Source organism: Panthera leo, chromosome A1, assembly GCF_018350215.1.
Source record: "Panthera leo isolate Ple1 chromosome A1, P.leo_Ple1_pat1.1, whole genome shotgun sequence".
NCBI classification, from domain to species: domain Eukaryota; kingdom Metazoa; phylum Chordata; class Mammalia; order Carnivora; family Felidae; genus Panthera; species Panthera leo.
The window spans coordinates 210,208,136-210,236,124 of NC_056679.1; the positions used below are offsets into that span (position 1 = coordinate 210,208,136).

A 27,989-nucleotide genomic window follows, 5' to 3' on the forward strand; every position below is an offset into this window, starting at 1 on the left:
GGAATGAAATAGAGTTGTAGATAAAGAAATGTGATTGTCTTAATTAAAAAATTGTGCCTTCCTAATGCAGATTAATTTTTTCACTGGGGAGGTATAATATCTGAACAGAGGGTAACTTTGAAGGTGTATGCACATAATAACATAGCCTCAAAGACTACAGCACAATTGAGGAGAAAACATGAAGGGAAAGAAATGGAATAATCCTGACAGAGTTCAAAAATCTTTCTAGTAAGTAATTTCAAATGTTTATAAGAGTAGCACTTCTTGGTGCCCACTGCCCAGTCCTATTTATCATGCCCATTCAGAATTATAGACCTACCTTTAGAGGTTCAATCCTTTAGGTCAAGACCGGGCCCTCCAGGGGTGCTGAACATTTAGGGGACACTAGAATTTTTACCAGTAAGTTACTTTCCAAAGAGACTCCCTGAGCAATAAGTGTAGGTCATTTTCCTCTGGGAATCAGTTTCTGGGATCTTGAGATAGAACACTGGCAGAGATTTTAAGCAGGTACCTGGGAAAACGGGGCATGGGGATGACAATATGAGGTCAATAGTGCAGTTAGGAGGTGGGAAAATTCCTGGAAAAGTCCCTGATGGGTCTCAATCATCTGGAGGTGGAACTCACTTGGAAGTGACTTCCTAAGGCCCCTCCCATCCTGGTTCGGAGTAGCTTCTCTGCGGAGAGTGTGGTGATTACTCGGACAGAGAAGGGTTAAGGGGATCTCACTAACCCCTCCTTCCTGCTGCTCCTGGTTAGGGAGGGTGAAGACAGAATAGCCAGTGGAGCAAGCACCCAGAAGGAGGAGCAGAAGGGCCAGAAGCTACAAACAGAAGAGAAGACAGGATCCACTTCTCACCTCTTCCCAAGCTGCCTGCCAGCGCATTTCCTTGGCAGCCAGGGCAGCGCGTCTTCAGGGCTCACAGGTCGCTGTGCACGACTCAGAGAAGAGCACAGGGCTCTGGGCACTGGACCCGGCTCCGCAGCTGGTACAGGAGGGAACATGGCGGGCCAGCGGGCACTGCTGCTAGCTGGCTTTCTTCTGCCTGGGTTCCTGCTCCCAGAGGCCGCCGAAATTCTGACTGTATCCTCACTGGGTGAGTGCTGGCAGGAGAATCAGACATAGACGCATCCCAGATGCTCAGGCAAGCAACCCTGCTTCATAGGTCATTCTTTGTAGTTTTCCAGAGCTTGTTTGGGTCCCAGGATAGAGGAGGAGGGGAGAGAGGGAGATGGGGGTCACAGAGGGGTCCCCACTGCTGGGTTGGGGAAATTAGTTTTGGGGAAAACAGCAGTTTCCTTTCTTCTCTTTTAATCTGCTCTGTAAGTGCTTCCCACTGTGCATTGCTGAGGCCAGAATTTAGATCCAGTGCTGAGCTGGAGATCCTGAACCCCCTACTCCAGGGTGGGGCAGGAACTTTCAGAGGCACACCCTAAAAGTCTGGGAGTGTGCAGTAGTTGCCAATAGAAAGTGGAAGACAGGTCAGTTTCAGGCTCTTGGAAGCCAAGGACAGGGGCTCCTGGGGGCAGCAGCACAAATGGGGCATGTTTCATTAATAGGAAACCTGAAAACTGACTGGGCAGAGGAGGGAACCCCAGACAATCAGTTGGGAACAGCTCTGTTTTTGCCCTTGCTGCTAGAAGGTTTTGAAGGACAGTGAAGCAGTTAATTCTGCATAAACCCAGTTTTGTTTCCTTTACTTTTGCACCAAAGGGAACAGAAGGGGAACAGGAACATTTATCAGGTTGAGGAGGCATCATAACATGGAGTTTCCCTAAGATATATATATATATTTTTGGATCCATCCTGACAGGATAGGGGGCTCCCAGAATCACTTTTAGATCCCCTAGAATCTGGGGATCGTGGGCTAGAAGAAACCACAGAGTTCATCTAATTGGGCATCTCCCTTTTTATTTCCTGACAGGGATCCTAAGGGCCAGGGAAATGAGGGGCCTTTTGCAAGAGCACACCAGACCTCCCTGATGTCACACACCCGGACTTAACCCACTGTTTCTTACCTCAAACCTGTTTTCTTCCCTAGACTCTACTCTTTATGGTGGGGAATCCTAAAAATCAGTATTGAAAAAAACAAACAAACCCTATTTTCCATTTTAAATTTATTTTTTAATGATAGAGGCAACAGAAAAAAAGAGCTGCCTCACCTTTTGAAATTGCATGTCCCCTGGACTCTGAGAGGGGGCACGTGTGGTTTGGAGGTGCTTTCTCCCCTTGCTTCCGCCCCAGAATGCACTGGGCTCACCAAGACCCTCAGGAATAAATGCCTCTGCAGGAAGCCTTCTCCCCTGCATCCATTTCTTGCAGTGGTTAAAAGTGATCCAGAGCAGGCACTTGGGTCTGTGTTACATCAGACAACACAAGTACAGATGTAAAAAACTAGAGTAATTTCCACAGATACACATTATTACTTTAGTCCTATATCTTTCTCTACTGACCCAGTCATCATGAGATCTGTATCTTCCAAGCAACCTCCACTTCCCAACATAGGCAAATTCTATTCCTTTACCCATAGATTCAAGAAAAATGCTCCATGATATCACATGGTTTTAGACATTGATGTAATAGAACCTGTACCATCCCAGAGAATCAAGCTTCTGTTTCCTTAGGATTCCAGAATTTTCCTATGTTGGGTGATGTCCCAGTTTTGCATGCATACAGGATCCTACAGTTCCACCCAAAGGGACCACAGTTATCCTAAATGCTTTAATTGATTTTTAGCAAAATGCAGACTCCAAGTGAGGAACATTGTCATATAAATTTGAATCTGAAGAATTTTGCTGTGAGTAGTGACTCTACCCTCTTTTGCTTCTGTGGCTTGGCTTGATATTCACGTTCCCATGTTTCTGGCTTCCACGTTGACATAAATTTCCTGGGAGAGGGATCCCAGAAATAGCTTTGAGTGATTGTCCTTTAGAAACCCATTATTCTCACATACATAGCCTTGTGTGTCAAAATTTCCAGCAAAACAGTTACTTCTTTAGGCACAGTATCTCCATAAAGGCAGCCTAAACTTCAGCATGTAACTAGGATCAGGAACTCCCTCAGGCCTAAGCATTAGAGAAGGTCATCTCACTGGCATGGAGACCTTGAATTGCAAAAGGGAATTTTTCATGTAAGATTGCTACATATTACAATTTGGTCAGAAAGAATGTGGGTATCTGGCCTGGGGTTTACCCAAAATGAAACCAAAGGACTAAAATAACTCATCTTCTACTGACCACCAACTCTCTGCTACCTTACCCTGGATTTCCAGATCCCCCACATCAATTTCAGACCCTTTGTTCTCACCTTTACAAAAATAAAAATTTTGTATTGTTCCTAGGTGGAAGCCATTATCTACTGCTGGACCGGGTATCACAGATTCTTCAAGATCATGGTCATAATGTCACCATGCTTCTTTATGGAGGAGATTATTTAATCCCAAGTATGTTCTTTTTTTTTTTTTTTGGTAATTATTAAATTTATCTACCCCAGGAAAGGATATACAACGTCTTTTGTATAGCACTGCTTAGCACAAAGTCTTTTTTAATCTAGTTGTATTTTAAGATGGAAAAATGTGTGTGTGTGTGTGTGTGTGCATTTCATGCTAAGTGCTGGATATCTTACTAGACTGTGTAGACCTGGCCCCCACAATGCCATATCTGCATATTTTACCTTCCACTCTGGTTATTTTATCCATTATTTAGCATGGAATATGAAATCTTCAGTGATTATTATAACACTGTGTATCGCACCTTCAATCTTTCAGTTTTTGCTTTAGATATTTGATGGTCTCTAATTAGCTGCATATATGTTTATAATTGTCATATCTTCTTGCTGTATTAAACCTTTTATTAATATGTAATGTTTTTATTCATCTCTTGTAATTTTTTTAATTTAAAATTCATTGTGTTTGATATTTGGTACTTGCATGGAATATTTGTTCCATCATTTCCCTTTCAGTCTATCTTTGATTTAAAGTGAGTCTTTTATAGGCAGAATATAGTTGGATTATGTTTTGTGTGTGTGTTTATGGCTTTTTAATTTTTTTTACTTTTTAATACATATCGTTATTTTGGAAAAATTCAGATTTATGGAAAAGTTGCAAAGATAGTATAGAAGTTCCCACACATCCCTCACCCTTTCCCCCCATTGTTAATGTATTTTTATTTTTATTTCTTTTATTAATATGTTTTATTGAAGTATTATTGACACACAATGTTACGTTAGTTTCAGGTGTGCAAGCAACTTGACAACTATGTATATTGTGCTGTGCTCACCACAAGTGTAGCTACCATCTATCACCATACGAAGCTATTACAACTGGATCATGTGATTTTGTCCCTTCTGCCAATTTCTGTCCTTTGATTGGAGAATTTAATCCATGTATATTTAAAGTAATTACTGATAAGGAGAAATTTACTTCTGTCATTTTGCTATTTGTTTTCTATATGCCTTATAACTTTTTTGTACCCCACTTTCTGTATTACTGTTTCTTCTGTGGTTAGTTGATTCTTTGTAAAACGTTAAATTCTTTTCTCATTTTCTTTTGTATGTATTCTACCACTTTTTTGTGTGTATGGTTACTTTGGGGATTTTATTTAACCTGCTAACTCTATGACACTCAGATTTTTAATTTATACCAGCCTATATTAACACTCAAATATTCTGTTCCTAGCTGGCTTCATCCTCAACCTGTTCAGTTAGTTAATGTCACAAAATTACATGTTTATACATTATGTGCCCCAAACATAAATTATCATTAACTTAAATGCATTAGTATCTTAAATTATGTAGAACATTTGAATGGAGTTACACACAATTTCACATAATGATAGTTTTTAAATGAATACTTTTTAATGTACTAGTCTCTTAAATCATGTAGAAAACAACAATGTAGTTAGAAGCCATCGTTACAATAACAGTAGCTTTTATAATTGCCCATCCATTTACTTTTTTAAGGTCTTTATTTTTTCATACACCTTTAAGTTACTCTCTGGTGTCCTTTCATTATTCCCTGGAGAACTGCCTTGCACATTTCTCCCAGGGGAGGTCTAGTGGTAGGTAACAAACACCCTTAGTTTTGTTTATTTGGGATTGTCTTAATTTTCCTTGACATTTGATGCACAGTTTTGCTGGATATAGAATTTTTGTTGACAATTCTTTTTTTCTTTTCTTGTCTTTTCTTTCTTTCTTTCTTTCTTTCTTTCTTTCTTTCTTTCTTTCTTTCTTTCCTTTTTTCTAGAATTTTGAATATATTGGGACATTGACTTCTGGCCTCCAATCTTGTTTTTTTCCTTCAAAATTTTTGATTAGATATGTATTGGTAATCTCATTGACAGCCACTTGTATGTGATGAGTCACTTCTTTCTTGCTGCTTTTAATATTCTCTCTTTATCTTTCTATATTTTGATTATATCCTAATGTGGATGTCTGGGTTCATTTTACTTGGAGTCTGTTGAGCTTTGTGGATGTTTATATTCATGTCTTTCATTTAATTGGGGAGGTTTTCAGCCATTATTACTTCAAATATTCTCTCTATCCCTTTCTTTCTCTCTTCTCCCTCTGAGGATCCACAAAGCATATGATGGACCCTTAGGCTGTGTTCCCTTTTCTTCAATTCTTTAATTTTCTGTTCCTCAGACTCAATCATTTCTGTTGTCTTCAGGTTCACTGATAATTTCTTCTTCATGCTCAGTTTTGTTTCTTTTTAGATTTCCTACCCCTTTATTTAAAAAATTTTTTAAAATGTTTATTCATTTATTTTGAGAAAGCAAGAGAGAGAGAACAAGCCAGGGAGGGGCAGAGAGAGGGAAAGAGAGAATCCCAAACAGGTTCCATGCTGTCTGCTCAGAGCCTGATGCAGGACTCAATCTCACAAACCATGAGATCATGACCTGAACTGAAATCAAGAGCTGGACTTGCCTCATTTATCCCTTTATTTCTATTTTGCATACACTTTTTCCTTGACTTTCTCCACATATCCCTTTAGTTCTCTGAGAATTTTTAATGTAGTTATTCTATTTTATTTATTTTTTATTTTTTTAATATAATTTAATGTCAAGTTAGTTAACACACAGTGTATACAGTGTAGTCCTGGCTTTGGGAGTAGAGTCCTGTGATTCATCAGTTACATATAACACCCAGTGCTCATCCCAACAAGTGCCCTCCTCAATGCCCATCACCCATTTCCCCCCTCCACCACACCTCCCATCAACCCTCAGTTTGTTCTCTGTATTTAAGAGTCTCTTATGGGTTTCCCTCCCTCTCTGTTTGAAACTATTTTTTCCCTTTCCCTACCCCCATGGTCTTCTGTTAAGTTTCTCAAGTTTCACATATGAGTGAAAACATATGAAATCTGTCTTTCTCTGACTGACTTATTTCAACTTAGCATAATACCCTCCAGTTACATCCACGTTGTTACAAATGGCAGGATTTCATTCTTTCCTAATGTAGGGCAGTTATTTTAAAGTTATTATCTAGTATATCTGCCATCAGGTCATTCTTAGGGACAGTTTCTGTTGATTTCTTATTTTCTTCAGAATAGGCCTTAATTTCCTGTTTCTTGGTGTGTCTTGTGATTTTTGTTGAAAACTGAACATTTGAATATAACAAAGTGTTAAATCTGGAGATGAACCTCTCCTCCATTCTCCAGGGTTTGCAGACTTTTGTTATTAATTTTGTTTATTTATTTATTTTTAAAAATTGTTTCATGCTGCTTTTGTGTTGAGGATCAAACCGAGGTGTAAATTTCACTGTTCACCGTCTTTTCTGAGCCTTTTCCTGGGCATGAATGGACACTTTCAAGTTTTCCTGATATGTGTAGCTGTTTTACAATGTCCCAGCTTTTAATGGTTCCCTTTCAAATGGGTAAATTGAGAAAATGAGGGGGAAAGGAGGGCATCAATCTTTTAAGACCCCTGGAAGTCAATTGAGCCAGAGAGGGAAGTGGCTGCAATAATAGAGCATGATGCAGAAACCTTGTTGCCTACTTCTTTGTCTGCGTCTCTGCGACCAGAGCAGCAATCAGCAATCAGAGCACAGATACTTGATATTTGGACAAGGTGATTTTTTTGCCCACTCAGGCTCTTGAAACCTGTGTACAAGCTGCTCTATAAACAATGCATACAGCTTCCTGCTGGAGACTGAGGGATGGGGGATGGGTAGCTGCTACTGTGGAAAAAGCTGAAATTGACTAAAATTATCTGCAATTTACAGTTAAAGACTTCCTCTGGTTGGTGGAAACCATCAATTGGCTGCAGATTTCCCAAATAGTTATTTCAGACAAATTCTGTCAGTGGAATTGCTGTCTACATCAGGAGGTGTGTGTGTGTGTGTGTGTGTGTGTGTGTGTGTGTGTGTATGTGTATGAATTTTTCACCATTTGCTGTTTTCAAAGTATGTCCAGGAAAGCTCCTTATACTCTCATGCTGGAAATGGAGCCATAATAGGTGTGTCTTGACAGTGTCAGGGATGGAAAGACCTTCCACTCAACAAGCAATTTGTCCCAGGAATTTAACTGAGGTGCCACGGCTTGTGCTTTGTGTAGGGCAGCAGCACCTCCCTCTATGTGAGTTGCTGTGTGCGCGTTTGTGTCTTGAATGAATGGGCTCCAGAAATCTCTGCAAAAGGAGGTTGTCCTCAAAGTACTGTCATACACGTGCTTCTGGAGAAAGTTAAATGTGGTTAAAGATCTTGCCAGCAAAACTAGTAAGTAGGGCTGTTGAGGTAGTCCATGAGAAGCCAAGTTACAAGTTACTTGTACCCTTCAAAGGTGAAGGTGAAGAGACACTAGAGCTGAGAGCTTGTTGAAATAAGAATTAAACAGAATATATCACCAAAGCTATGACTGTAAAGAATTTATTAGTTTTAGATATAGTCAGTAATTTCAGTAAGATTGGAAATGGAGGCCATAATATGATGACAGTAATCCACTGAGAGGCTCCATTCATTCAGGGTTAAGAATAGTCAAGTTAGGCTATTAAATGGAGAACTAGTGGGGATAATCACTTCTTCGTTAATGGATCCTTTACAAAAAGGGATTTAATCCTTGAAGGCACTCTATTAAAACTCTATTTTGTTGTATTAAAACTTTTAATATGTTGGGCAGATCCAATGAGTTCCCTTTCGTCATGGTGTTAGTAGTAAAACATTAATTTTATGACTTCTTATATAGGAGCAACCATAGCTACTGTGAGATAACAACCAATGGCTGTTGTGGCTATGGGATATTTAATCCCAGTAGTTAAGACAGGGCATGCACCACTGTGCTCTATCTAATATTTTCTACCTCCTAGCAGTATAGAGGTACTTTGATAAATTTTGGTGAGCTCTCATGATATATCTGTTATTTTCCCCAGTATTGACTAAGACGATTAAAGTTGGTCATTGGGGGGATCTCATCCAATGTTAAAAGTAATGTAGAACCTCTGATGTAAGTCACAAAAGCCAATCTGTGTCCTTGCTCTGTTATAATTTTTTTTAAAAGTAATGTCAGTTGCCACATATGTCAAAACTGAGACCTCTGTTTTAATTTCTTTCCTGACTCTCCCACGCTGACATTTCCCATTTTTTGCCATTCCTTTCATTGTCATTATTTATACTTCGGGGGAGGGTATCCCTTTTAACCTGCTCATATTTATAAGTTCTTCCTCCAAATGTCCTAATTAGCATCAGCAAAGCTAAGGGCCTTCCTGCCGGTGATTTTAGAGAACTGAGATTAAGCTGAGTTTGAATTAACCCTTGAATTAACCCCATGAGGGTGTCATCAGTGTTTCCCTATTACTGTGTTAATCAAGGTTTTCTTTGAGCTACAGAGATATCATGAGCAACAGTAGCAAAGGCATTTTCTCGGGTTCTAGTGCACCTTCTCCTTTTACAGGTGTGGAGTTCATCAGATGGCATGGTGCTATCCTCCTCACACCATTCAGTGGGCTTGTAAACTGGAATCAGTCTTAACTCAGAGCACTGTTTATAATGGGGGCAGTCCTTGAGATGTACAACCATTGATCATGCGGTTCTACCTAGCCTAGTGTCAATCACACGGTTCATGCTGGAATCCAGAAACAAAGTGGATTCTGACACAGAAGATAGGTTTGTGTGAGACACATGACCAGAGCCAATTAAAGGCTATACCCATCCTTTTGTTTCTAAATGCCAATTATGGAAGCCTCTGAGTGGGATGGGGGTGCAGTTTCCCTTCATGGGGTCTGGCTTGCTTGGCTGAAAATCTTGGTCACACGAGGGAGGTCATGTTGAGGCTTTCTCCTTATTTTTCCAAGATATGTCCCAGAAAGTTAAGGAGGAAATGGAGTTTGAAAGCTGTCAACAATCCAACTTCAAAAATGGTGCCAGACTCTCTAGTACACATGAGTTATGGGGGAAATGTCGGAATGGTAAGTAGGACTGCAGAGGACTACTCTTGTTAACTTAGCCTTTGCCATATTTTTGGCTGAATGAAAAACCTTTGCATGTGTCACCTGTAAGCAATAAAAAAATATCTCTTTTTTCCTAAAAAACAAAGGACTGGGGAGCTGGGATAAAATTAAATCTGTATTTAAATACAAAGTGTAGCACTTACTATATGTGCAACCGTGATGAATTATCTGACGCTCCATTTATGTTTGTCTTCTCATCTGTAAAATGAAGAATATCTATACCTTTACATGAAAGCTTCAAATAGAACTTTACTTTTATTTAAGTTCTATATCATTCATTCAATTGAATAGAAGTAATTGAATTATTATAATGTTCTCAATAAATAGTATCAGATCCTATGACTGAAGAAATGAAAAAGCAGGCAGAAAACCGAAAAACCCTCTAAAAGCAAACATGCAGGTATATATAAAATTATTAGGATAAAAAAAACAACTATGGTATCATGCCAAAATTATCTGCATTGTTGGGCTTAATGATATATTTTATTGGTGTTTTTAAAAATTTTTTATTTAGAAAAGAAGGAAAATGCATACCAAGTTATCAGTTGGCTTCTACCTGAGAATCATGAAAAAGAATTAAAGAAACAGTTTGATTTCTATATTGAAGAAGCTTTGCATGGCAGGTAATTTCTTTTATTCTCTGATTGAAAGACTTACCATTTATAAAGTGATGTAAATAAATGGCTGGATGCATAGCTACTTAGAGTAAGTTTAAGAGAAAAGGATGGGTGGATGGATGAGTGGATGGATGGGGAGATCAATGATAGGGAGTAGGGATCGATGGAATAGATGAGTTTTTCACTTCCAATTATTCGGTCTGTGTAGTGTGCCTTTTCCACTGAAATCATGAATGTATTTCTATATAGTCAGGGGATTGTTCCTTCTGGACCTTCCTGGCAGCCCTTCACCTACAATGTTTGTATATATACTCTCCACAACACAGAAGGCAGGATAAACAACATAATTTCTGATTGTTGGTAGGCATATCAGAGCCACCATTTTATACTTACTTTTCCTCTCATCATATAAACTCAAGAATGGAAACATGCTGATGAGCATTGATTTTTCATACCCTGAGCCATTGTCTTTTAACTCATTTAAAAACCCAAATGCCTTGATGACACACATTGTGATATTAGCTTGAAAGTTTTCATCATTATCTGGGATGTATAGAAAGTTCTTTACCTTTGACAGAAGAGGGAAAAGACACATATTCATGCCTTCCTTGGTGAATTATAGTGGCCTAACTCCACCTTTCCCTTTTTCCTTAAAAATTTTATTCAGTCATCAAGGTGGTCCTAAAATCTGGCTTTTGCCATAAAGCCTTTCTGCTTACCTAAACTAGAAGACCAAATTCTTCATCCAGAAGAGATGTGTTCTAAAATACTCTCTTGAAGCATTGTATATATCATCTTGTGTTGTTATTCATGATTTTTTTATTATGTCTTGTCTCTTCTTCCCCACTTCATTTCTTTGAAGACATGTTGCACCCACTTATTAAATATGGTGCAGCATGCTGAGCACAGTACCTTCCTGTATTTTAATAGATTAACTTAATTTCAAATAGATGAATGCTGTTCTTTTGAGAAATTTGTAGTTCATTTCTTGAATTTATCCACACAAGCAGCAGTCATTCATTATGTAAAATCATTTAAAAAAATAATAGAGAATAATTTCAGTTAATCATCTATTGTCACTTGAAGTTTACTCTACAGTGCACGTGGACAACTGCATATTACTAATGAGCTCTCACTTGTGGGCTTTCAGTGGGCTGACATGGTGTAGTATTAAGTTCTTTCACTACTCCAGGAAAGATGAAATGGAAAGGGTAATAATAAGCTTGTTTGTTTTAACTTGTTTATCTCATAGGTTAGAAAAATATCAATCTCGGGATTCTAATATTACCATCACAAAGTTCCTTGTGTCAGGCAATTTCTCAAATGCCGACTATATAAAATTTAAAGAAAAAAATGGGCTATATTATCAATACTGATGACTCTGCTACCAAGTTACTTCCACAGGTAGGCTGAGAAACAAGACAGTCACTAACGAACTGGAGTGTACAGGTGAAAGTTAAAGAGAGCATCACAGAATGTGTCAAGTAGACATGGAACTGTGACATCTGCTACAGTCAGAGATGGCTCCCAAACTGGATGGCTCTTGAATTGGCCTGGATGGGGTGGATGTGATCACTGGAGAAAAGGGAGGGAATGAAGTGAGACCATTTCAGGAAGCAGAAACCCCAGAACCAAGTGCCTAGAGCAGAGTGTTCATTGGAGACTGGTAAAATAGGTGGGCAGCTGCCAATATGGTCTTACTTACTTGGGATATTTTCTTTGAACCAAAGATTCTCCTATATATTGTGAAATTGCCACCTTCAATGAATATTTGTCATTACTGTTTTGTTGTTGTTTTTTGTTTTGTTTTTAACAGAGAAGCACTTGACACCTTTATAAAGTTAATGGAACAATTGGGGATTCAATGCAGTGATTTGCTAAGGAGAAGTGATATCATGGATTCTTTAAAAAATGAGAACTTTGACCTGGTATTTGTTGAAGCATTTGACTTCTGTTCTTTCCTGGTTGCTGAGAAGCTTGGGAAGCCATTTGTGTCAATTCTTCCCACCCCATTTGGCAGTGTGGACCTTGGGCTACCAAACCCGGTGTCTTATGTTCCGGTATTCCATTCCTTGCTAACCGACCACATGGACTTCTGGGGCAGAGTGAGGAATTTTCTGATGTTCTTGGATTTCTTCTTAAGGCAATGGCGAATCCAGTCTACATTTGACAACACCATCAAGGAACATTTCCCGGAAGGCTCTAGGCCGGTTTTGTCTCATCTTCTAAAGAAAGCAGAGCTATGGTTTGTTAACTCTGACTTTGCCCTTGAATTTGCTAGGCCCCTGCTTCCCAACACTGTGTATGTTGGAGGCTTAATGGCCAGACCTGTTAAACCAGTACCACAAGTAAGTGAAACCTCAGCACTCAATAGGGACTTCATGTAGAGCTCTTCAGTGTAGAGTTGGTGGCTCCCTTGCCAGTGGAAATTGGGAGTGAAGTAGGATGAGACAAACAAATTTTTCTAGTTTATTGTATTGTATTGTACTGTATTGTATTGTATTTTAAATTTAAGAAATTTTTGAAAGTATAATATGAATTATTGACAGTAGATACCATATTGTGCCTCAGATCTGTAGATCTTATTAATCTCATTTAACTTTATAACTCTTCCTCCATTAAATATTAACTACCTTTTTTCTCTTTATCCCAACCCCTGATATACACATGAGAATGCAAATCCAATTTCCACTTTTTATTCTATGAACTTGACTATTGTAGATGCTTCATATAAGTGAAATCCTGCAATGTTTGCTTTTCTGTGACTGGCTTATGTCACTTAGCATAATGACCTCAAAATGCATTCATGTTTTTATATATTGCAAAATTTCCTTCTCTATTTTTTTTTAAAGTTTATTTATTTTGAGAGACAGAGAGTGGGAGGTGGAGAGGGGCAGAGAGAGCAAGAGAGAGGATCCAAGGATGTTCCCCGCTGTCAGTGCAGAGTCTGATGCAGGGCTCCATCTCACCAACCATGAGATCATGATCTGAGCCAGTATCAAAAGTCTGATGCTTAACTGACTGAGCCACCCAGGTGCTCCCAAATTTCCTTCTTTAAAGACTAAATAGAATTCCACATGTATATGTGTGTGTGTGTGTGTGTGTGTGTGTGTGTGTGTATGTATAATTTCTCTAACCATTCATCTTTTGATGGACATTTAGATTGTTTCAACATTGTGGCTATTGTGAATAGCGCTTCAGTGATTATGGGAATACAGCTATCTCTCTGAGATTCTGATTTGCATTCTCATGTGTATATACACAGAAATGGAATTGTTGGTTCATGTGCTGGTTCTATTTTTTTTTTTTTTTTGAAGAATGTGCATACTGTTTTCTATAGTGTCTGCACCATTTTGCATTCCCAAAAGCAGTATGCAAGGGTTGCAATGTCTCTATATGCTCAACATTTGTTGTCTTTTATTTCTTTTATAATAACCATACTGACAGGTATAAAGTGATACGTTACTGTGGCTTTGATTTGCACGTCCCTGATTACTAGTGTTGTTGAGAATTTTTTCATATATCTGCTGGCGATTTGTATGTTGTGTTTGGATAAATGTTTATTCAAGTCCTTAGCCTATTTTTTACTGAGGTTATAAGTTTTTTTTTGTTTTTTTTTTGTTTTTTTTTTTTTTTTGCTATTGAGTTTTAGTCCTTTCCTATACATTTTAGAGATTAATCTCTCTCTCTCTCTTTTTTTAAAGTTTATTTATTTATTTTAAAGAGACAGAGACAGCCAAGCTGGGGAGGGGCTAAAGAGAGAGAGGGAGAGAATCCCAGGCAGGCTTCATGCTGATAGATACAGGGCCTGATGTGGGGCTTAACTCATGAACTGTGAGATCATGACCTGAGCCAAGATCAAGAGTCAGACGTTTAACAACTGAGTGACCCAGGCGCCCCCAGAGATTAATCTCTTATTAGGAATATGGTTTGCAAATATCTTCCATTTGTAAATGTCTCTTTACTCTGTTGATTGTTTCTTCTGCTGTGCAGAAACTTTTTAGTTTAATATAGTCTCACTTATTTTTGTTTATTGAGTTAATTTTGTTTCTGTTGCTTGTGCTTTATCATTGAACTCATTGCCAAGACCAATACCATGAAGTTTTTGCCCTGTTTTCTTCTATGAGCTTCACAGTTTCAGGTCTGGTGGGGAAGGGGCAGAGACAGGGGGACGAAGTATCTCAAGCGGGCTCTCAGCTGACAGCAGTGAGCCTGATATGGGGTTCAAACACACTAACTGTGAAATCATGACCTGAGCAGAAGTCAGATGCTCGACCAACTGAGCCATGCCCCCCGGTCTAATGTTTAAATTTTTAATCCATTTGAGTTTTTGTGTGGTGTAAGATAGGGGTCCAATTTTATTCTTGTTCATGTAGCTATCCACATGACCTGGTTAGGGATTCTGGTGAGAGGGTGTTTTCATAACGATTCACCGGTTTTGATGAGACTGGTTACACATTTGCCTTGGGTGCACTACTCTTTCATTTAGTTTCTGGATTCCTTACAAGGGAATTTGACCATGAAATATTGCTGAATTAGCATGTTTTTCAGGGGAAGGAGCATCCAGAGCTTCTTACTCTGTCATCTTGTTGATCCCAGGGTCCACTTTCAAGGAAGCCCTTGCTATAAAGGTCACGGAAGTACTGTTAGGTACATGGCTTTGATATTGCGAACCTCCTTAAATAATGGCCCTAAGCTCTTCCTATGTCTTACCCTCGTCCTAGCCTTGCTGGTAAAAATGCTTCAATAAGTTGATATTTTAATTTCTACTTTTTATGATCATATATAGAATAATTATGTAGTGAGAGGACACCGCAATTAAGGATTTTAAAGGAGATTAGTTATCCATGATGAAATGTAAAAAAACTGAGACATAATGTAATGAGGCAGGATTGGGTGTGACTGACAAGACCTGCGGGCATAATCTCTAATGTCTCCTTCCTATAAAGGCCTGGTTGCTGACTCAGCCTAGATTTTCTGATTTGATTGATCTTGGATTGGGTCTAGGTAATGTAATATTTACATGGTACCCAGGTGGTCTGAAGGGAGAGCCTGAACTCAGAACTACTGCTCTAGAAGTTTTGAAAAAGGTGGAGAGCTAAGATTAGTGGCTGCCTGTTGCCTGTAGGTAGGTACTTGGGTGCTATTGTATGGACATTATCTCATATATTGTATGTCATGCCACCTTGAGAGAACTGTGATGATCTCCAATTTTATAAATGAGAGGACAGACATTCATGTGATGTGCATATTATTCCCAGTACCATTTAGCTCAGAGCAGTAAAAGCCCAGATCTGACCTAGGCACCAAAATCTCTAACCTTCCCCTACTGATCTTGCATTGAGTGAACAGAAAAAGTTGGGGAATGATTCATGGGCAAAATGGACTTTGGTTCATGGTGGCATTTCTTAAGAAACCGAACTGGGAAGGAAGATACACCAGGTTGAAAGAACAGGTGGCCCCATGTGTGGAGGTATAAGTAAGATGGACATGAGGCTGGGTTCTCTTGGTGACCCTGGCCAGACCAGTGTAGCTGAAGATTCAATTATACAAATAAAACTAGGCCAAAACACAGGCCTTACCTGACATGATGATGGGTCAGGTCTTGGAAGTGAGACAGGAGTTATTAAGGAAGAGAATAATGGAAGTTAAAGTGTGTAATCCCTGAGATAACAAATGCTTGCTTTGAACGATTTTTCTTCTCTCCTTTCCTACTTTTTTCTACTGAGATCAAATAAACATATAATAAATTTTACCACTTTAGCCATCTTGAAGGGTATAGTCAGGGGCATTAAGAACATTCACATTGTTGTGCAACCATCACCTGCATCCATCTTTAGAACATCTTCCTCTTCCCAAATGGAAACTTCATACCCACTTGATAGTGACTCATTATTTCCTCTCTGCATCCAGACCTTGGCAACCACTATTCTCATGTTGTCTTTATGAATTTCACTACTCTAGGTGCATTATACGGGTAGAATCATACAATATTTGTTCTTCTGTGATGGCTTGTTTCACTTTGCATAATGTTTTCAAGATTCATGCATGTTGTAGCATGTGACCAAATTTCTTTTCTTTTTAAAATGTTTATTTATTTGGGGGGAGGGTAGAGATGGAGGGCAGAGAGAGAGAATCCCAAGCTGTCTCTTCACTGTCAGTGTAAGGCCCACGTGGGGCCCAGTCTCATGAACTGTGAGATCATTACCTGAGCCGAAATCAAAAGTCCAACGCTTAACTGACTGAGCCACCCAGGTGCCCCTGAATTTTAAGGCTGAGTAGTATTTCACTGTATGTATATACCATATTTTTAATGTATTCTTCTGTCCATAGACACCCTGGTTACTCCCAATTTTGGCTATTGTGAATAATGCTATGAACAGTAGTGTTCACAAATATTTGTTTGAGTCCTTGCTTTTGATTCTTTTGGGAATATGCCAAGAAATGGAGTTTCTGGGGCATATGATAATTGTATATTTATGTTTTTGAGAAACTGCCATGCAGTCATTCACAGTGGCTGCACCAGATTACCTTTCCACCAACAATGCATTAGGACTCTAATTTCTCCACATCTTCACAAACACTTGTAATTTTATTTTTTTTTTGTTTTTTTTTGTTCTTTTTTTGTTTTGTTTTTAAAAATTTTATTACTTACCATCCTAATGGATGGGAAATGGTGTCTCACTGTGGTTAGATAAGAATTTTCCTGATTAGTGAGGTTTACCATTTCCTAACCTTATTGGCAGTTTGTATCTCTTCTTTGTTCAATATCTGTTCAATATCTGTTCAAGTCTTTGCCCATTTATGAATCATGTTTGTTTTTTGTATAGAGTAGTTCTTTCTATAATCTCTTATCAGATATGACTTGCAAATATTTCACCCATTCCCTGGGTTGCCCTTTCACTGTGTTGATAGTGACCTTTGATACACAAAATTTTTCTTTTTGATGTAATTTTTTATTATGTTGCCTGTGCTGTTGGTGTCTTATATGAGAAATCACTACCCAATACACTTACATGAAGATTTCTCTATTTTCTTTTAAGAGTCGTATGTGTATAGATCTGATTTTTAGGTCTGTCATCCACTTTAAGTTGATTTACCATATGGTATAATGTAATGGTTGACTTTCAGTTTTTTTGCATGTGGATATCCAGTTTTCCAATATCACTTGCTGAAAAGACTGTCTTTTACCTAATGAATGGTCTAGAACCTTTGTCAAAAGTTATTTGACCAAATATACCTGGGGTATTTCTGGACTTTCTATTTTATCTTATTGATCTACATATCTATCTTTTTTGTCATACTACACTATTTTGATTACTGTAGCTTTGTAGTAACTCTGGTATCAGGGAATGTGGGACCTCCAACCCTGTTCTTTTTTCCACATTGTTTTGGGTACTCATTGTTTTTGAAATTCCACATCAGCTTATGATAGGTTACTATTTCTGCCAGAAGCAAATGTTGTTCACTATTGATAGAGATGCATGGTACCTGTGGATCACCTTGGAAAGTACTGGCATCTTTAAAGTATTAAGTCTTCTAATCCATGAAACCTGAATTTTGTTTCCACTTATTTGTGTCTTCTTAATTTCCTTCAGCAGTGGCTTACAGTTTTCAACATAGTTCAATATAGTTACCTCCTTGGTTAAGTTTATTCCTAACTATTTTTTTATTCTTTGGATTGTATTGTGAATGAAATTGTTTTTCCAATCTCCTTCCTGAAATGGTCATTATTAATGTAATGCAATTGATATTCTGAGCTGATTTTATTTCTTGCTACTTTCCTAAATTTCTATATTAGTCATGACACATTTTTTTGTGTGTGTGAGAGAGGAAACTTAGGATTGTCTGCATATTATATCTTGTTATGTGCCATTATTTCTTGGTGCAATCTTTCTATTCTTTCCTCTCTCATTCCCTTGAGAACTCCATAATGCATATATTAATCTACACAAAGGGGTCCCGTGAGTCCCTTACACTCGCCCTTTCTACTTTTTTCTCTTTAGACTTGACATTTTAGATGTCCTGTCTTCAAGTGTACTAAGTCTTTCTTCTGTCTGTTTTGGTCTGTATTGAACTACCCTAGTGAGTTTTTCAGTTCAGTGACTGTATTTTTTGTTTTGATTTTTTTTTGCTTTTTTTGAAAAATAATTTCTGTCTCTTCTTGCTATTATTCTCTATTTGTTCATATATTGTCTTCCCGATTTCCTTTAGACCTTTGTCCACTTTTTTTTTTTTAGCTCTTTGTGCATATTTGGTCAACTTAAAAGTCTTTGTTTAGTAAATCCAATGTCTGTTTCTTCAAAGAGGGTTCCTGGAGATTTATTTCATTCCTTTAAATGACACATTTTGGCTTTTAGTCTCTCTCTTTTTTTAATATGTCTTGTGATCTTTTGTAGAAAGTTGTGGGCATTTGTAAAACCAGTCACCTCTAGTTGTGTTTGCAGGCTGCCATGGAACACCTTCATTAATTAGTGGGGAATGTTTTAATACTTTGGATAAGCCAGGGCAGACAACTTAAAGTCTCCTTAGGTATTTTCTGAGCATTTTTCCTGTCTGGACCTTTGTGTATGCGTTCATTGATCTGATTCTTCCTGTATACTTGGCCAATTTTAATGTCTTAAGTTCCCAAAGAGTCTTACCCAGATTCTGTTCAGGGACATAGATGTTTTGTTTGTCTTGCCCCAAGATTCTAAATTCTGCAGTATCCCTGCAGGTTTTACATGACATTGTGCCCTCTATTGCCTTGCAAGACTCCCACCAACCTGATATCTGAGCTATATTGCCATTTCCAGTCAGAGCTCTGAGCCTGGTGAGATCTTAACTTGTCACCTGGGAGCCTAGAGAGTGGCTACAATGTTGCAAATTATTTCATTTCTTCTCCTCTTACAGAAGGCAGGGCTACCACTGCTGCCTCTGGACCATGGCATGCCACTTCAGGAAGAGTGTGGGGCCAGAAGAGTAAAATTGCCATGGAAATTCTCACCATTCTGAGTGTGTTTTTTTTTTTTCTTCCTGAATGGGCATCTGTTTGGTTTCTGTATATCACTGACTATTTTCCCAAGTCGTATAAAATTATCTGAGTGAGTCTTTAGCCTTTTTTGTCCTTTTGTTTTTTCTGTGGGGAGCTGGGAGTACTCAGCTTCTTATTATGACGTCGTGCTCTGCCTTTGCCAATTTTAAATTATAGATTTACACTGATCTTATAAATGTCAAGTGACAACAAAGCTGGTTTTTACTGGTCCTTTGGGATGATAGTTTTTATAGTGTTGTGCTGGATGGAGTTAAGAAGGGCCAGAATGGTACAACGAGGTAAGCTGGAGACAGTCAACAAATGCAGAGGCAGGAAGATTGACAAAGGATATGAAACTAATTTTTAGGGTGTTAGATCATGAACTTCTTTAAGAATCATCTAGGGTGGCTATGTGCTAATTAAAATCAGACAAAATAGACCAATGTCAAACCTTTTACAGGATATAAAAGGTATTTTATAACTCGTCTAATGTAACAAAATCAAGCAGCATAATGCAACACATCTATAGAATGAAGAGAATTTAAAAAAAGCTAATCATTTCAAGAGATGCAGAAAAAATATTTGACAAAACTAACGTCCTTTCATGATAACAGTCACAAAGCTAGGAGTAAACAGGTATTTTTTGAACACGATAAAGAGTATTTATGGAACACTGACAGCTTTAACATCATATTCTATGGGATAGACTGAAATCCTGCTGCTTCAGATCGGTAGTCTAAGATGCCCGCTTATATCACCGCTATTCAAATATACCCTACACAAAGCAAGTAGGCAAGAAAAAGAAATAAAAAGCATCCGAATTGGAATGGACAATGTAGAAATGGTTTGATATTCATATGACATAATCTTGTATATAGAAAATCCCAATGAATTCATACAACTTGTGTTTTCATACACTGGCTATGAACAATCTGAAAATGAAACCAAGCAAATTATTCTATTTACAACAACACCTAATTAAACTGAGGAGGCAAGAGACACATACACTGGACACTACAAATTTGCTGAAAGAAATTAAGGAATACCTAAATAAATGGAAAGACATCTCAAGACCATGAATTGTGATACTTAATGTTGTTAAGAGAGCAATACTACTCAAAGTGATCTACAAGTTTTACCTAAGCCTTATCAACACTTGAGTGGCTTTATTATTACTCTTTTTTCTTTTTTGCAGAAATGGAAAAGCCAGTCTTCATCTTACATTGAAATGTAATGGAATGCAAGTAGCCAAATCAACATGAAAAGAATAGTGTTCAATGACACACATCTGTGACCAATTCATTTGTGACAAGGGTGCCAAGAGCAATCAATGAAGAGAACAGCCTCTTCAGTAAATGGTGCTGAAACCACTGGATATTCATTCCCATGAAAGAGAATATATTCCAAGCCTTCCTCACACCATATACGAAAATCAACTCAAAATGGATCAATGGCCTAAATAAAGAGCTAAAAGCCAAAAAGTTCTTAGAAGAAAAGAAAGGGCTAAAATGCATGGACTCGGACTTGGCAATGAATTTGTAGATGTGACATTGAAAGAATGAATAACAAAAGAAAAAATAGATAAAGTTGACTTCATCAGAATTAAAAGCTTCCGGAGAAGCTTCTCCGGAAGCTTTTAATTAAAGGGGACATTTTATAGAAAATGAAAGGACAACCTCTCAGGTACCAGGCGAGTATGTACTCTCTTGCTGCTTTTCATCCTCATCTTGGAGGTCCTAAGAAAGTATAGGAGAAAGAAAAAGCAATAACAATCATGTAGATTAGGCAGGAAGAGTTAAAACTGTTCTTTCTCACAGATGACATGATGGTCCATCTAAAAAATCTGAAAAGTCAAGAAAAATATTTCTGGAACTAGCAAGCAATTATAGTAACATTAAAGCATACAAGTTTAATATAAAAAAATCCATATTTTTCTTGTATATCAGCAATGAACAGGAGGATGTGAAATTAAAGCCACTCTACTATTTATATTTCACAACTAAATATGAAATCTTGGGAATAAATACTAACAAAACATGTATAAGATTTATATGGAGAAAACTACAAAATGCTGATGGAAGAAATCAAAGAGCTAAATAAATGGAGAGATACTCCATATTTATGGGTAGGAAGACTCACTATTGCTAGGTGTTAGTTATCTACAATTAGATCAATAGATTCAGTGCAATCCCACCGAAAATCATAGCAAATTATTTGTGGATATTGATAAATGGATGTTCAGATTTCCATGGAGAGGCAAAAACCCTGAAGGGCCAACTCAATATTGAAGATGAAGAGCTAAGTTGGAAAACTGACATTAATCAACTCCATGACTTATGAAATGGCTAAAGTAATCAAGACAGTGTGCTATAAGCAAAAGAACAGACAAATAGATCAATGTACTAAGAATAGAGAGTATACATAGATCCACACAAATTTAGTCAAATGATCTTTGACAAAGCTTTAAAAGAAGTACCATGAAAAGAAGACAGTCTTTCCAACAAATGGACACAGTTCTTACATCTTCAAACAAATTAACACAACGTGGGTCACAGACCTGAACATAAAATGCAAAAGTATGAAATTCCTATGAGGTGACATAGGAGAAAATAGATTGCGAAGTGCTTGGTGATTTTTTTTAGATATAAAATCTAAGGAATGTTCTATTATAGGGTTGATAAGTTGGTAAATTTATTTTAAAAATAAAGAAGGTGTGATTTCTGTATACAATGTAATACTTCTTGGCAATTTGCATTTGCAGCAACGTGGATGGAACTGGGAGGTATTATGCTAAGTGAAATAAGTCAATCAGAGAAAGACATATATCATATGTTTTCACTTATATATAGATCTTGAAAAACCTAACAGAAGACCAGGGGGGAAGGGAAGAGTAAAAAAGTAATTACAAAGAAAGAGAGAAGGAGGCAAACCATAAGACACTCTCAAATATAGAGAACAATCTGAGGGTTGATGGGGGAGGGTGGAGGAGAGGGGAAAATGGGTGGTGGGCATTGAGGAGGTCACTTGTTCGGATGAGCACTGGGTGTTGTATGTAAGCGATGAACCATAGGAATCTACCCCCAAAAACCAAGAGCACATTTTACACACTTTATGTTACCCAATTTTATAATAAATTATGTTAAAAAAATAAAAATTTCTGTTCTTGGAATTACCTGTCAAGGGAATAAAAGGTGGAGACACAGACCAAGAGTAAGTATTTGCATAGATAAACCTGATAAAGACTATTATTCAAAATGTAATACACACAAATACACAACCATATATATAAAATACACAAATAACTCTTAAAACTCAGTAATAACAAAAAAAAGCCCAATTAAAACTTTTTAAATGGGCCAACCACCTTACCAGAACTCTTATCAAGGAAGACGGACAGATGGCTCATAAGCATATGAAGGAGACAAATGACAGATGTTTCTCCAGCATCTACCTCAGCCTCCAGAGTGCCTACTGCCCCCTACTGGGCCAGGAGAGCAACTGGCACTCACCCAGACACTAGCACCTCTGGTCTGTCATTGGAACACTCCTAAATGGCCATATCTCCACAGACAAGGATGAGGGATGAGGATGACCCTGGTACTGGGCCATGTTCACAATGAAGAAAGAGGTTCCCATCACCTCAACTTTCCTCTTCTTAAAACATTGTTATACATGGAAGTCCTGTATCTAGATGTCGCTGCTATAGTATGCATTAAGTGCTTCATGTGCAACGTGGGCGATTGTGGTAGTGGCTGGACACCTAAGGCTCTCTTGACATTTATTTGTGATCATTGAAAGTATTTGTATGGTATGGTGTGTCCTGAGGTCTCAGAAAAATGACTTCAAGGCCACCAGAAACAACAGATATGAGCAGAGTGCAAAACCTCCCTAGCTATCCTCAGAGCTATGAGAACAGTATCAAGACAGTGAGCTCTAGGCACTGACAGGAGGGTGTATTCGGTTAATAGATGTCTTTCAATTCACAGGTGTCTAGGTTTCCATGAACAACTCTGTTCACATACTTTCCTTTCTTACCACTCCAGGAATTTGAGAATTTTATCAGCAAGTTTGGAGACTCTGGTTTTGTTCTTGTGGCCATGGGCTCCATGGTGAGCACCTATCAGTCCCAGGAAGTTCTCATGGAGATGAACAGTGCCTTTGCTCATCTCTCCCAAGGGGTGATATGGAAGTGTAAGCCTTCTAAGTGGCCCAAAGATGTCAAATTGGCAGCAAATGTGAAAATCGTGGACTGGCTTCCTCAGAATGACCTCTTGGGTAAGGACTGACCAGATCTATTTCTCTTTTTCTACTTATGTCTCTTTAGGGCTCCATGGGGCAACTCCATCACTATGAGAAGGGATGTTGGTAGCTAAAGATAATGTTTAGAGGACAGGAATGGACCAGCCACTTGGAGTTCCTGGGAAATCAGGCTATACGTCAAAAATGTTTAAAAATGCTGTGTTTGCTTCTTCCTTTCTATTTCAGTCCTGATATTTTCAGTCAGAAGTGATATTTTTGTCAGGTTATTTTAACCCTAACATGTTTGCACTGAAGAAAGTTATCCAAACCTAATCAAAGATGGCTTGTGGACTTTGAGAACACACATCAGGGGTCTTCTTGTCATTGCTTTTCCTGGGTCCTTGAGAACCTGTTAGGCCACGTGCCATTACAGACACCCCCCCCCCAACACACACACATGTTAGCACATTCTCCTATGCTACAAAAGGTATAGTCATAATTTCAAAAAATTGATGTTGATGGTGTCTGAAGGGTGTGCCAAAATATCTGACTGTCAAGGCGAGTAACTTGTCAGCCAGTCATTTGGTCCATAAAATTGTCTGGTAACAGTTCCTTACACCCCAAGGTTTTCTTTGTCCTTGTGCCAGTTTTTTGAGCACCTTAGCTGCCACCACAACTGAATACCTCAGAGGTTCACCCCAAGATTATTCACCCCAAGGCTCACAAACGTATTGGGAACTTAAGATAGAGTGTTTTGCATATTTTTTTTTTCACAAGGCATGGAGTAAAAAGGATTCTGATTTTCAAGGAAACACCAATAGATTCTGATGCACATCCCTGTTGAGAGGCACTGTTTGAGATGAACTCTTCATTATCAACACTTGTTTTGTTTTTCTCTAAAAAAGAGTAGAGTAGCACACGGGAACTGGAAATACTGAGATGGGTGGCCCATCACGCCCTACTCTAGAGGATTTCTTATTAAATTGAGGAGAAAGCACACAGAGTGTATGTTTGAGGAATGCCAGGTGAGATGCGATGACAATAAAAGTATTAAGACTTCAATAAGAGGAAAATAATGGGCAGTGAAGGAGAGAGGGTGAGACATGGAGAGTGAGAGACAGAAAAGAGACAGAAGGAGACACAAGGAGAGCAGACATAAGAAAAGCAAAGAGAGAAACAGGGTAGAGAGAAGAATGGATGGACGGATAGGTGGATGGATAGTTGGGAGGAGGAATATGCCTTGCTTAACACTGTTCTCTGCAGCTTTCCCTTGGCTCTGAGTCTTAGATGGATTGACTTAGAGGAATCTCTGTACACAGACAAGGCCAGAATCTTCTATCTTGGAATATGTACCCTTGAGTGTGTTTAAAGCTGGACCAGTAAATCCATTTTCTCCACCATACCTTGAAATCCCTTGGTATTTTCCTCTGCCCTGATGCTTTCCCTGGTGTTCTGAAAGTTTTCATGCTGAAATATTCCTGATTTACAACAGCTCACCCACGCATCCGTCTTTTTGTCACCCATGGTGGGTTGAATAGCATAATGGAGGCCATCCAACATGGTGTGCCCATCGTGGGGATTCCAGTCCTTGGAGACCAGCCTGAAAACATGGTCCGAGTAGAAGCCAAGAAGTTTGGTGTCTCTATCCAGTTAAAGCAGATCAAGGCAGAGACATTGGCTCTGAAGATGAAGGAAGTCATAGAAGACAAGAGGTATGCAGCTCTCTGAACTTGTCGTTGAGACTAAAAGAAGATATGAAATACGATGGGTACTGTGTGGCACTCTTTTGCAAAAAGGCAAAACTTTAGGGACAATGATATGCATATGATACTAATACCTGTTCTGTTTCATCTGAGAGTAAGACTAGGCGTTTAGGTTAGATGCTGAGAACAATTTTCTACCATAAGTATTGCAAAGACTCTGACCTATTTACACTGGGTCTCAGAGAGGTGTTATATTTTGATGCTGCTTATAGTAGAATTTCACTGAGGCAGGAGGTCTCCTTTTTGTCCCCCAATAAGCCACACTGTTTCTCCAGCCTCAGGCCCTTTGTCAGTGCTGCTCCCTAGAACATCCTTCCTTCTCCTCTCACGACTGGTTCCTTCATGACCATTGGGCTCATCTTCAATGTCCTCTCCTCAGAGAAGTGGTCTTTGTCTGACAGTCCTAAATGCACTCCTCTCTCACCCCCTTCAATTGTAATTTGTTTTTTCTTCTTAACACTTCTCAGGATAGGTAACTACCCCATTTCTTTCTGTTTTTGCTTTATTGTCGGTCCCTCATATTAGAAAGTAGAGAGTAAGCCCCCTTGGATGGCCAAGTGTGTCTGTTTTTTCCCCTGAGCTCACCGGGCCTAGCACAGGGCCTGCCACAAAGTAGGTTGAGATGAATTTCTGTTAAGTGAGTTGGTAGAAGGACCCATGATATCTTATGTAAATTCCCATCCAGCACAATGATCTGATAATGAGGATGGGTGGAATATCTTATTAGCATCTTCAGGACATCTACCCTGAGTCAGGAGTATGTTACATCACATATATTCATACGTGCTTTTTCCTTTAGTGTACCATAAGCCTCCTGGGAAGAGACTTTTCCTTACAGCTTAATCACTGTTTTATAGTTTAGCACTTTTTGGCCCTAGGCATGGATCTTTGCATGAAGGCACCAGTTTGAACTTTTCAATGTGACCCAGCTAGACTGTGGCAAGACCAGTAGTGTAGACTCTAAGTCTAAAGTTCTTTTTTTTTTCCAGCAAAAGAGCAGACGCAGGATTAAAGCGAGAGATGGCTAATGTCCGGGAAAAAGACAAGAGCCCCAAATAAGGGTCCTTGCCCCATATTTATTCAGATCAGAAGGCTTGCAAATGTGATGGGTGTACACAGAGAGACAAAGAAACTATGAACATTAACTTTTGGACGTAGGGGAAAAAGGTAGTTTTGAAGATATACAGTGTTTGGGGTTTGGGTCAATATAAAACAAAATCTGGGTGCTGGGCAGATGGGTAGATGGTTGTTAACAGCAGACAGGAGGCACCATGCCTGTTTATCTTAGCTAGCCTAGAGGATGAGACAGATAGGGGAAATAACCTCATGGTTAATAAGGCATCTTTTCTTTTGTTAACTATCTTCACTCTGGGCTGCTTCGCCTGCAGCACAGTGGTCCATAGTCCAATTCACCAATTTACCTAACCTGGCCCCATTCTCCTGTGAAAGCAGCTTTTCTGCTATAGTACTAAACTGGGGGTGCTTCCACCCTGAACATCTAATCTTGGTTATTTCATATACTTATGTATTGGGCACCTGTGTGCTGTTTCTATTTCAGGCCTTTGCCTCTCCCTTTCTATTTTGGAGGCTCTGCACCCCCTCTCTATTTTGCCTTTGCACCTCCCTATTTCTGGCACCTTTCTGCCTCCCAATTCTTGGGGTGTCTTTGCACCCCCTATTTTTGGAGTGCCAATCTGGTTTACTGAAACTCGGGTGTGAGCATTTTAGGACTTTGTATTTCTTTATGCCTTGTTAATGCATTGGTGTAAGCCCAGGGGATTCCTAAGCTTATCCCCTACAGACCAGGCCAGCACTTTTCCTTGAAACTGAGTCTTCTGTGCACATGGAGGAAAGAATGTGTGTGTGATACGTTGTCTCCAAGTCTTTTGAGGCCAAAGGAGTAATGCCCTGCCTCTGTGTCTGCCAACAGGTACAAGTCAGCAGCGGTGGCCGCCAGCATCATCAGGCGCTCCCACCCCCTGACCCCTGCCCAGAGGCTGGTGGGCTGGACCGACCACATCCTCCAGACAGGGGGTGCGGCCCACCTCAAGCCCCATGCCCTGCAGCAGCCATGGCATGAGCAGTACCTGCTGGATGTCTTCTTGTTCCTGCTGGTGGTCACCCTGGGCACCCTGTGGCTCTGCGGGAAGCTGCTGGGCATGGTGGCCAGGTGGTTGTGTGGGGCCAGGAAGCTGAAGAAGGCCTGATAGGGGTGCATCCTTGATGGGTATTTGAGAAGCCACTGGTTCTACAAAGTCTCCAACCATACAGGAAACCCCTAGTGTCTCCCTGTATTCCACCTGATGGTGGCACATAAATTGCTCTTCACTTCTGTCTGTGTTTAAAAATTCTTGGGACATCTGGGTGGCTCAGCCGGTTAAGTGTCTGACTTCAGCTCAGGTCATGATCTTGCAGTTTGTGAGTTCGAGCCTCACTTTGGGCTCTGTGCTGACAGCTTAGAGCCTGGAGACTGCTTCGGATTCTATGTCTCCTTCTATCTCTGCCCCTCCCCCACTTGTGCTCTGCCTCTATCAAAAATAAATAAATGTAAATAAAAAAAATTTAAAAAGAGTCTTGTGAAGGATTCTTGGGATTCTCCTTTAAATTGTGGTAAAATATACATTATATAAAATTTGCCATTTTTACCATTAAGTATGCAGTCAGTGGCATTTAGCCATTGTCATTACGCTGCAAACATCTCTACCACTCATTCCAGAACAGTTTTCATCATTCCAGAGTAAACTAACTCCACGCTGATCAGTGATTCCTCATATACATGCTCCCCTCCACCCGAATCTCCATCAATCCCTGTTCTACTTTCTACGCCTGTGAATTTGATCTTGGCTTCTTGACTTGCCCCTCATCAATGGACTCCTCACTCAGACCCAAAGCTTTAGCAGGCAGTCCACCTTCCTCCCCACTCCC

General features: G+C 39.1%; 1 protein-coding gene across 2 annotated transcripts; it reads left to right on the forward strand.

Moving 5' to 3' along the window:
- The first annotated feature begins 661 nt into the window (after nucleotides 1-661).
- On the forward strand, nucleotides 662-27,487 carry LOC122227508 (UDP-glucuronosyltransferase 3A1-like). 2 transcript variants are annotated; one of them, XM_042952072.1, is made up of 8 exons: nucleotides 662-1,094; nucleotides 3,339-3,440; nucleotides 9,277-9,390; nucleotides 9,947-10,055; nucleotides 11,866-12,397; nucleotides 23,106-23,337; nucleotides 24,794-25,013; nucleotides 26,995-27,487. In XM_042952072.1, exons 1-8 carry the CDS (start codon nucleotides 1,001-1,003, stop codon nucleotides 27,269-27,271), a joined length of 1,680 nt encoding a protein of 559 aa, XP_042808006.1. In that variant the 5' UTR covers nucleotides 662-1,000; the 3' UTR covers nucleotides 27,272-27,487. The 2 variants fall into 2 exon arrangements, with proteins under 2 accessions (XP_042808006.1, XP_042808013.1); XM_042952079.1 differs by lacking the exon at nucleotides 9,277-9,390.
- The last annotated feature ends 502 nt before the right edge of the window (nucleotides 27,488-27,989 follow it).

Bases quoted from the DNA above. Each gene is read 5' to 3' on its own strand.
- LOC122227508 (XM_042952072.1), top strand. From the start codon at position 1,001: ATGGCGGGCCAGCGGGCACTGCTGCTAGCTGGCTTTCTTCTGCCTGGG. The intron at 3,441-9,276 runs GTATGTTCTTTT...TATTTTTCCAAG, and splicing joins AGGAGATTATTTAATCCCAA to ATATGTCCCAGAAAGTTAAG. The intron at 25,014-26,994 runs GTATGCAGCTCT...GTCTGCCAACAG, and splicing joins GAAGTCATAGAAGACAAGAG to GTACAAGTCAGCAGCGGTGG.